The sequence below is a fragment of the Vombatus ursinus genome, unplaced genomic scaffold (assembly GCF_900497805.2).
Source record: "Vombatus ursinus unplaced genomic scaffold, bare-nosed wombat genome assembly UNPS02014794.1, whole genome shotgun sequence".
NCBI lineage: Eukaryota > Metazoa > Chordata > Mammalia > Diprotodontia > Vombatidae > Vombatus > Vombatus ursinus.
In genome coordinates, this window is record NW_020954572.1 from 21,912,129 (window position 1) to 21,923,199 (window position 11,071).

Below are 11,071 nucleotides of genomic sequence, written 5' to 3' on the forward strand. Positions count from 1 at the left end.
GACAATGTGACACAGTGGATAGAGATCTGGCGTCAGAGATAGGAAGACTTCCCTTCAAATCCTGACTCTGAAACACACTAGCTGTGTGATCCTGACCACGTCTCTTCACATCTCAGTGTCCTAGGCAACTTTTTACTCTAAATTGCAGAAGAAGTGTCAATCCACATTGGTAGAAATTCCTTACAGAATTCCTTACGTGGTTGAAATCACAGGTCCTGTGAAAAAAATATCTATTACATGCATATATACATATACATATCTATCTATCATCTGTCTATCTGTCTATCACATCTATCTATTTACTTATCATCAGCCTACCTATCTATGACCTATCTATTTACATATCATCTACCCATCTATCATCTGTCTATCATCAACCTATCTATGATCTATTTACCTATCATCTACCTATCTATGTATTTATGTATGAATGTATGTATGTATCTATCCATCTACCTATATGTGTCTATCATCTATCTGTCAATCTATCATCTATCTGTCTGTTTGTCTGTCTATCTGACTGACTGTCTAGCTGACTGTCTGTCTGTCAGTCTATCTATCTGTAAGTTGTTTCCTCTAATAAAATGTAAGCTCCTTGGGGGCACTTTTTGTCTTTGCATCACCAGGGCCTAGCACAGTGCTTAGTGCATAGTGGGTACTTAATAACTGATTGATCAACTGGTTCTAGCCTCATCTCCATGTGCCTGTCCCCAAAGGGCAGGCACTCCAAGATTCTGCCTTATTTATATCCTGATCACAAACCCTGCTGCCTGCCACTTGGTAACCTGAAGTGGGTTCACCTCAATCCCTAGAGTGCTCTGAAAAATGCATATCTCTCCCTCCTCTTGTGAAGCCCAAGAATCAGATCAGCCTGAATGCCCATTAGCTAGTAAAATCCCCTCTAAAAAAATAAAAATTAAAATAAAAAAAAGAAGATAGAAAAAATCCACAACCAGATTCAAGAGACAGATGGCATTGAAGGATCAGGGAAGGAAATTTGGAGTTTGTCTTAAAGTTCACTGTTTCCTCCCAAGATTACTTCCAGGGACAATAAATAGGAAGAGCAGCAGGGAGTAATCTGGAGCCTTACTCCAGTTTTGAGAAGGACCCTTGGTGGGTAAAGGGAAGGGGTGCCCACAGAGAAATAAGTAGGTAGATATCCCTAGGCTCGGGAACAGATAGAGCAATACTAGTTAGCAGAAGAACCCCAGAGAGTAAGTAAAGGGGCTCAAGGATCCTCAGTTCTCAAAAGACCCTTCGTCCTCCAGGAATCCTACCCATTCCCCTCACCCCAGTGAAAGTTATCAATCTCTCTCCAATTTTTCACAGGGCACTTTGTGTCTCTTTACCCCGTAACATTCCACCTTATGTCACATTTATCGTGTACATGTTGTAACCCTCTAAGTGGATCTTAAACTTCTTGAGGGTAGGAACATGTCATTTGTTACTCTTCCCCTCTCTCTACGGTACAGAATGTGCTTGTAGGGACTTGATGCATATTTGTTGAAATGTTGAACTGAATCCAAAATGCAGTGCTTCAGGGATAGAAGAGATGTACTTTCCAACTCAAGGAACACAGAAGCATTGCTAGAGCTGACTTTTCCTTGTTCTCAGTAAAGAAACCTACAAAACAGACCCTTTCCTCCCTCTCCCTGGTTATACGCTTCTCAGGTCTCAGGAAACTTTCTGGTCAGACCCATAAAACTGAAAGGGCAAGGGTGGCTATAGTACGGAGACCCTAGGGCCCAACTGGGGACAAAAAAAGTTATTTGAAAAAGGAGTATGAGACAGTTCTGAGGATATCCTCAAAGGAAGTGTGAGTCTAGGCTCCAGGAGGCTACTGGGAGGCCTGCATTATCTTTCTGGTCAATAAGAAGTCCTGGTAGCCTTGGGAGGGATTTTCTTGGTTGATTCTCAAAGCCTTGATGCCTGGCACTAAAGGAGCACCATGGAAATGCAGCTCTGGAAAGCAGTTTTTTTTGGTTTTGTTTTGTTTCTTCTTCTCCAGCTAGGGCACAGAGTCTCCTGCTGGGACTTGTCTCACTATCTATTGAATTCCCCCTCCTGTCTTATCTGGGTAACACCTTCCACAGGAAGTGTCCCCTTTTCCTCATGTAGGGACTGGAGGGGCCACGCTTAGCCAGGATCGTAAAGACAGTCAACTTTTTCCTCTGGAGAACCTTTTAGCTTGTTTCTACTCAAGTCGAGAGTAGATAGTCAATACCACAGCTAGACCATCTGGCAGGGATCTAAACATCCCCAGCAGTTTGGTGCAACATTTATATGTTGGTTCACAGCGACAACTTCGGGCTCCAGTCTGGCCTTTTCATTCTTCAGTTCCCAGTCTTCATTCTGTTCAAGGAGTCTCAGCTGCTATAACCAGAATTTTGGGTGCTAGATCTGCGCAGCCATACGTCGGGCAAATTGGGCTGGCTATTGGGCAGCACAACGGGGCTTCCCCCAGCGCCACCACGGCCCTTCCAGGAAGAGCTGCTCTGGTGGGAAGCAGGTGAGGTTGGGGCATAGACAGTTTCCCGCAGGGCTAGCCAGAGAGTCTCACGTTTTCCATTCAGCTGACCCCTTTCTGGAGCTGGGGACCTAGCCACATCTTGAACCTCTGGGGAGGAGACGACTGAATCGGGGACCGGGGCGCTGGGCTCTGAGGCACTGAGGCAGGTCTCGTCAGAGACACTGAGCCCCTCCAGAGAGCTGACTGAGGAGCAGAGGCAGTGAGGGGGCTCCTCTGCCTCAGCCTTGGAGGAATGAGTAGGTGTGACAGGCTGGCTTGTGGACTGTGGAGTCCCAGCGTCCAAACTCTGGGAATCCTTTCCAGCCCAGACTTTGGGGGCTGGACTACTCTCCTTATAAGGAGAGGAGGTCTGTAGAGCTGGGCACTGGCCAAACACAACTTGATGGTCCAGAAGTGGCTCCTGGGGTTCGGGCCTCAGAGTTTCCTGGCGGGCAGGTGGCGGAGGGGCCCGGGGATAGCAATGACTTTCTTGGAGCTGCAGATCTTCAGACAGCATGGAGGGACGATGAGACAGCTTGCTGGTGGCTGTGCTGGTGTCGAAGCTGTTGCTACGGCGGCGGGCTAGGGGCTGGAGCTCGTACTGTTCTATGAATGCAGCTGAAGAGACCCCAGCAGGCCCTGGGCGGTGGCGGGCAGTCTTCTCCCTACCAGGCTCACGGACTCCATAGTCCCGGGGCAGGCGGCCACAGGGCCAGAGGATCTGGCCACAATTCTTCTCAGGCCCAAAGAAACAGCAGAGGGACTGGAAGAAGAAACTGGCAAAGCCACAGCTGAGGCACTTGACCATCATGAGGAAAATGCCCAGCTTGCGGTAGAGCAAGACCGTGGCAGGCAGCATGAGCACGCCTGCGGAAAAGAGGGCAGAGGCTCCCACAGCAGTAGCACAGCTCATCTGGCGTAGGGAGAATGCCACTCGACTGAGCCGATCTGGATGGGGGCAGAGGTGATAGGAGATGCAGTAGTTCACAGTGAAGTCCACGGAAAGGCCCACGGCAGCTGAAAGGAAGAGAGACTCAGCAGCATTGAGCTGCCACTCCAGAAGCACTAGCAGTCCCAGAGTAAGCATCACAGTACCAGCAATGGTTGTCACAGAAAACAGACTGAGCAGCACGTTCCAGGTGCCCAGCAGGAGTATGGCAAAAGAGAGGGCGACAGCCAGGCCCAGGACGACCACAGGCTCTGTGCTCAGGCTGTGCTGGAGGCTGTAGAGGTCCAGGCGGCTGGTAAACCAACCGTTGCGCAGGCCACCAGGGGCTGTGCTCAGCTCTCCCTCGAGCCAGCGACTCACTTCAAGGTAGAAGCGGTGGGTTTGGCTGTAATCCACACTATAGTGGAAATTAGTCTGAAACTGCAGAACCAGGGCTACCAGATTGCCTTCAGCATCAAACCGAGGCCCCAAGTCCTTGCCCCCATCAGGGCTCTGTTCCATGGCCATCATCTTGAGACAATGCAGGAAGAGCTGGGGACCAAAGGGGAAGTGGAAATGGCCACAGCAGAGACCCGGGCCATGGTAAGCACACCGATGGCCAGCCATCCACCGCTGCAGCTCCTCCACAAAACAGAGAGTGGGCTCCACCTCCTGCTCAACATAGTAGAAGCTCTGATTGCGAGCCCGGTGGCAAAGTGTCAGTAGCCAAAGCTGGGCCTGAGGACCACGGGCTGAGAAAGTTGGGTCACTCACCAGAGTGCCATTGCTGCGGGGATCCAAAGGGTCACCTGTGTCCACAGGGAGGATGCCCCACACCATTGCCACAGGCATGTGCCCACCCTCTCCCTGAGGCAGGCGTTCAAACATGAATTGTTGGCGGTATTCAGCATCAAAGCGCTCAAAGGGGTGGCTAGGTCGGAAGACTTGTCCCCTGGGCATCGTCAGAGTGGGGAGACGTAGCCGTGGACTGAAGCCGGCAATGTAGGCCCCTCCCGCTGCCAGTGCGGCAAACCAGCAGATCCAGATGTAACGAAACTTAATGACGCTACACGGCAGCAGCCGCTGGAAGAGTAGATGGGAGGTGCTCGTTAGTGCCCGCTGCAGGGCACGAAGCTGCCGCTGCAGGGCCAAGGCTAACCTCCGGTGCCCGCTGCCACCCCAGTAATCTCGGGGCTGATCTGCACAGGTAGGGGCTAGGTAACGCTCATACAGCACCATGGAGGAGGGCAACCATGTGAGCATGAGAGCCAGGTTGACCAGCACAGCAGTACCCATATAGATGGCAAAGCATCGGATGGCAGTTAAGTGGCTCAGGTAGCTGGCATAGAAGGCGGTGCCTGTAGTGAGACCAGAGACCAAGAGCAAGTAGCCAAAATGATGCATAGTATGGCTGACCCTTTCGGGGAGCCCGGAGGAGGGGAGCTGGCTCTTGCTGAGGCACCACAGGTCAAAGAAGACCAGGGTGTGATTGGCACAGATGCTGCTGAGCAAGACAATAGCGGTCAGATTGACAAAGGGAAAATAGACCAAGCGAAAAGCCACCCGGTACAGGAAGAAGGCAACTAGCAGGGATCCTATCACCACCAGCAACACCATAAATGTGATAAAGAGGGAGCGGAGGTACAGGGAGATACTGAGAAAGATGGCACCGAGAGCCAGCACGGGGTACACTGTGTCCCGGGCTAGGTAATGCTGAAACAGCTGCTGCTTGAGGCCTAGGTCCATTCCTGTGATGGAGGTATAGTTGTCAAAGAGTTCCCAGGAGGAGGCCAGATTGTCCAGGTAGATGCCCATCATGGAAGCCCCCTTCATGGTAGGCAAGAAGAGAAGACTGTACTTGAGAGAGGGTACCTGGTAGTCAGCAGTCTGGGGACTCAGGAAATCCCGATCAACCAGGAAGTGCAGGAGCTGGTAGATGGCACTGACTCGGGCACACTTTTCAGGCACATGGGTACAGAGCGGGTGTTTCTCCCGTTGTGTACCCAGGCAGGCTGGCACCAGGGCACCACGGTGGTAATAAGGGGCACAGGCCCGTAGAAGAACCAATGTGCGGACAATGTCCCCCTGGGTGACGTCCAGGCAGGAGGAGCGATTATAGAGCACGGCGATGTAGTTACCTAAGGACCAGCTGGGGCAGCACTCATCAGCCGAGGTGCGCTGACATAGGTCCCTGAAATGGGCATGGGAGCGGATCTGCAGAGGGACAGCAGTGGAAGGTCTCAGGAAGTTCGTATGGCTCTGATGGGGCAGCCCAAGGATTAGACACATCCCCTTGCTTTCCAGAAAGCTACAGAGGAGGAGGCTGGAGAGACTGGGATTGATGCCCCCAGCTCCCACCTAATTCACCAAATGACCACCTGGCCTCCAAGCCTGCCCCTTTGAGGAGTGAAGATTATCAAGGACACTTGGACAACCCAATGAACAATAGGTCACTCTCTTGGCCGTTTAATTGGGGAGAATGGGATGGGAGGGGAGTGGAGGGAAGTAGATAGACACAGTCAAGAGTAGGAGGAATAGAGGTTGAGGGGAAGGAGGATAGCAGGAGCAAGATCATTGCTTTGGACTTTACATGAGATTTCACATTTAGAATAGGGTCAGCTTCGTCCTGGGAGTTTTTTCTTTCCCAAACTGGCCATCCATTATCCTGTCCAATCCTCACCCCTTTTCCTCCCTCTCCATACCCTTCCCTCCCCACACACCCAGATAGCTTACCTTCTCCTGCTCGATTCGACACATGGACTGAATGGCTTGCAGATTCCACAGGCTGCCAGCTGTGGTGGACATGAAGACCAGCTGGGAGTAACCCTTCTCTGCAACACAAACTCCAAGAATTTAACCCTTCGGTCTTATGGACCCCTTAGGACCCTACCACCCCCATGGGAGGTGGAGAGGGAGTTCGAATTATCCCTATCTCTTTGTGTGATAAGTGGGGAAACTGACGCACAAAAAAGGATGAGATTAGTCCAGGCTTCCAGGACAAGGAAGGAAGAGGTAAAAATCAGTTCTGATTCTTGGTGTCCTCTTGTTGCCCTTCTAGTCTTAGGTAGGATAGGGACTTGGATTTTTCCTTAAAGAGAAACTGAGGCTGACCCTATTGCCTCTTAAATGAGAATCAAATTGTTATTGGGAGTTGCAGAGTCCCTGTCAACCCAGGGACAGATCATTCCATACTTGTCCTTAAGATGAGATTTTTGGGGCATTATCCCTCTTTGGCATACCTAAATGCTCATTTGTCTAGTTCTCGACCCTTTAACTGGGTCCTATGTCCATGGGACATAGGGAGTTGGCCCAGGGGAACAGAAAGTAACCAAAACTGCCTTGCTAGAGTCAAGCAATTTGATAGTTCTTGCAATCACAAGCAGCTCTGGCCCCAGCTTTTTAAAAATGTACTTCAGGAGTCTTTTCTTCAGAAGGCAGTTGGCTTGGTACCATAAGTTCCATTTTTGCTCCTGAGGCTTCACTTCTCTTGCCTAGATCCTGTCTTACCTCTTCAACCTGTGCTTCTGATCCCTTGCTGCAGTCTGCCTAGGTCCCTTAATTTTGGGTTCCCCAGTCTCTTGAACTGTGTTTTTAATCCCTGCTGGCTAACTTCCCTGGACATCATGACCCCTTGCTTTGCAACCTGTCTCTTCTTTACCTCAGCTTATCCTCATGAACTTGACCTATGGCTTACCTCATAGTACCTACCAGTCCTCCTTATTTGTTCCTTTTGGTTTACCAGAGTCTTGATCATTTCCCCATGTCTAGCCTTCATCTGCCTCATCCTGCTATTGCCAAAGTTCCAGAGGGGAAAAATGTTCTGCTGCAGTGAAAGTGGACCTGAGCCAGGGTGTGGGGGATGGGTGAGGAAGGAAGGAAGTAGGGAGCATATGGAGAAGCTGTGCTCTGTCTAGATACTAAGTTGAATGGGCAGAAAATAAAAAGTGAGTACATCCCTGTACCTTTGGTAATAGGATGGGAAACAGCACTGGCCATAGAAGGCTTAGAGATTATAAATGTCCTATTTGGGGAGGCAGAGGAGGGAGCAAAGGAAGAGGCTGGGTGGGTTAGATTAAGGCAGGGAGGAGTTAGCCAAGATGCCACTCACCTGGGGGGCCACAGAAGAAGCCATCTTGTCCTCTGTCCTCCCAGGGCTCCACCATCCTATGAGGCCGGGCCAACCCTTCCTGGGCACTTCCCCAGTCCATGGGACTCATAGTGATAGAGCTGTCAGAACTGAGGTAGAGAGAGAAAGTTCCCATTCCAGGGAAGCCACCAGCAAGGCTAGGTAATGAGTAAGGGCTCAACTTATTACAGTTAACTCAAAGAGAGGGGGCCAAGGAGACAGGTCAGCTGGGCTGTGTGGTCACAGTTCCCTCAATGGACACAAAGGATATGTGCTTTTGCCCTTGAGAAGTTATCTGAGGCTGTGTGCATGTGCGTGTGTGTGTGTATGTATGTGTGTGTGTGTGTGTTGTGTGTGTGTGTGTGTGTGTGTGTGTGTGTGTGTGTGTGTGTGAGACAGAGAGAGAGAGACCATAGTAAGCATGTGGTCTTACAGGGACACAGATATCCCACCCTCCCCATGCCATGGCCCATACCTATTCAGGTCAGGGTCAGGGGTTAGTGAAAACACCTTCTTGTGGCCAGTGAGTTCCTGCACGATTCTCCAGACTGCCAGTTTTCGCCCAATGTCTGTGTCCCGAGGCTCAAAGCCCTGCAGTGAGGTTCACAGGAAGGGCAAGATTGATGGGGTATGGGGATAAATCCTCCAATTAGGACTCTCCTCTTTTCCTTTCCTTCCTAGTTCCACAAGCCACCAGACTCTCTCCCATTTCTCATTCTCTGGATCCCTGCTCCTCTAACGCAGAGACCAAAAGACATGAAACCCACCTGAATCACCCGATCACTGAGTAGCAATCTCTTTTTATCCTGAATGTTTCCCTTTCTCTTTAACTTTTATCCATTCCCTCTGATGCTTCAAAGCCCATTTCCTTACCCAGGCACCATTTTCCCCCAACTGACTCCACCCCATCTCGCTCTGCCTTGTGGGAAGAAGAGTTGGGACCTCCGTCTGTCCCTCTGTCACTCACCAGTAAGGGCTCTGAGAAGTCAGGCATCTGTCCCCTCAGTAGTCCAGCTATCGTACAGAGCAAGACAGTGGCCAGGCACACCAGCAGCACAGCCAGGGGCCACTCAGCAATCAGCTGGGAATAGCTGGAAGGGAGGGGAGCCAGAGCATGAGTAGTTCAGTACCCACTACTACTCTGGGACTCAGCAGAGAAGAGTTCCTCAGGGGCAGGGGCTGAGGGCATTGCCTGGTTATGTTGCTTTAATGCATTTCCCTAAGTGTGTTCAATGTAATCCATGATTTGACTAGGGATTCCATGAGAACATTTTAATGCTAATGAGTCCTTCAATTGGGAACCATTCATCTTACCACCTCAGTAGAAGGCTCGCTGTCTACCCTGAAAGGGACTGTGCCAAGCCACAGGCTATGCTTACTTTGCAGTTTCATTGGCGTTTAGGGGTCAGTGTCCATCAGGAAAAACACAGCCTTGGGCAAGAAACACCATCTATTTCCCTTCCTACTGCACATATGGACCATATATGCACCCTACCTCTACCTCAAAATATGAAAAACAGCAGAATTGATTCTTTAGCCTTGAGGTTGATTTTCAAGAACATTAATCCCTTATCTGTGGATAGCTAGTCAGAACACTCATTGAAGACTTCTGCCCTCACATGTTTTGTCAATGTGGCCAATGGTTTGGGAAATACTGTCGTAGGGGAAAGCTGTAGCCCAGAAAGTCATAGGTAGAACATGAGGTAAAACCCGGTAGGGAAAGAACATGATGACAGATATGAAAGGGTAAAGGAGAGCACAGTTCCTACCTCTTTGGCATCCGGAAAGCCTGCTCATGCCTGTAGATAAGAAAAATAACTAATTGGAGAGTTATTTCTTTTATAGGAATGGGAAGTATGGCATTAACCCTTTCAGTTAGTTCCCAGATCTCTCCGTCCAGGTCCTAAATCTTTCTTCCAGCTGCATTCAAACCTGTGTGCTCTCCACTTTGGAGCCCTATCCCGAGCATCTCTGTACCCCTGAAACTCCCATATCCAGGAGTTCTGAGACCTGGGTTCTCAATCTCTAGTTTAATCCCATGGACAGAGGGCAGGCTATTTTCTTCTCTGTTTCCCTACCCACCCCACCCTCATCTCACTCCTTACCTGACGCTTACCACATGGTGCTGCACAGGTCTGGGCTTCCAGGAGCCATCCCTCTGTGAGGGGACAGGGGAGGGGCTGAGGCTTGAGTGGTGGGAACACAGAGCAGTTCTGTCCCCAGGCCCAGGCAAGGTGTAGCTACCACGGTACTCCTGCTGGGCCCGGGGATAAGGGAATCGGGGAGGACCTGAGGGACTGGATAAGTTCTGACCCTGGGGTTGGAGGGCACTTGAAACTGGTAATGAGCCCGAAGAGATGAGGGGTGTGGTAACTGGGCAGCGGTGGAGAGGGCATCTTCTCTCCTGGCTTGGATCAGGCACTGGGCCCTCAGCCCGGGAACTGTTTGGAGAGGGAGAGCAAAAAAGAATCAGGATCACAGAGAAGAGGCAAGGAGTCAGTGAGGCCATCCCAGGGCCATGAATGTGCCCCTACAACTACAACAGTGTTGGAGAAATAGGGGTCACCACCTTGTACTAAGTCTCAGGGTCCTTCTGGATAGCTAGTCATTGTGGCAAATGGATAATATGAAGTGGCGGCAGGTGAGGGGCTCTGGTGTCTCTGTATTCAACTTAGTTTCATACCCCAGCCTTTTGCTATCTAGGAAAAGGATTTTTTTTATGGGTTAGACAGCTTGGGTGGCCTGAGTTTGGTTTTTAATTCTTTGAAATTATATTACTAAAACATACATTTGACCATGTCATGCTCAAGAATTATCAGCGGCACCATATTTGCATGTAGGATAAATATAAAATCCTCAGGTTAGCATTTAAAGCTCACCACAGTCTGGCTCTCACTTGACTTTCCAATCTAATTTCATTCATTCATTTATTTACTCACTCTCTGTTCTAATCAAATTGGCCTACAAGCTGCTTCCAACACAGGACATTCCATCTTCCACCTCCTACTTCTGCAAAGATCATCTTCTTTGTCTGGAACACTTTCCCTTCTTCCCTCGGACTCTTAGAATTCCTGGTTTCCTTTGAGGCACAGTTTAGGAGTCATATCCAACAAGAATATTTTCATAAGCACTCCCTCCTCCAAGGTTACTAGTTATCTCTACCTCTTAAAATGATTCTGTATGTACATATTGCGTCTTCTTAGTAGACTATAAGCTCCTTGAGGGTGGAAATAGTTTCACTGTTGTCCTCATATTCTATCTAGTACATTGTCCTGCATGTAGTGCAATTTGTTGATTTGAATTGAATTAAATTAAGTTGAGTGGAGAATCTGTATGATGAACCTGAAAGCTGACCTCAGAATCAAAAAATCTGGGTTCAAGTCCCATCTCTGACATATAGAAGTATTATGATCCTGGGCTAATCACTTAATCTCCTAGTGCCCCCAGGCCACCTCCTATACAGATAGATAGATAGATAGATAGATAGATAGATAGATAGATAGATAGA

The 11,071-nt window shown here is 49.5% G+C and overlaps 1 protein-coding gene across 1 annotated transcript in view; it reads right to left on the minus strand.

Annotated features, from left to right (window-relative positions):
* Positions 1 to 2,366: 2,366 nt before the first annotated feature.
* Positions 2,367 to 11,071, minus strand: part of DISP2 (dispatched RND transporter family member 2) — a 12,783-nt gene continuing 4,078 nt past the window's right edge. Inside the window, exons 2-8 of the mRNA XM_027869883.1 lie at positions 9,669 to 10,004; positions 9,333 to 9,362; positions 8,531 to 8,654; positions 8,039 to 8,154; positions 7,546 to 7,673; positions 6,171 to 6,268; positions 2,367 to 5,651 (exon numbers count right to left, since the gene is read on the minus strand). Coding sequence (XP_027725684.1) covers positions 2,367 to 5,651; positions 6,171 to 6,268; positions 7,546 to 7,673; positions 8,039 to 8,154; positions 8,531 to 8,654; positions 9,333 to 9,362; positions 9,669 to 10,004 — 4,117 coding nt within the window. The remainder of the gene's footprint in view (positions 5,652 to 6,170; positions 6,269 to 7,545; positions 7,674 to 8,038; positions 8,155 to 8,530; positions 8,655 to 9,332; positions 9,363 to 9,668; positions 10,005 to 11,071) is intronic.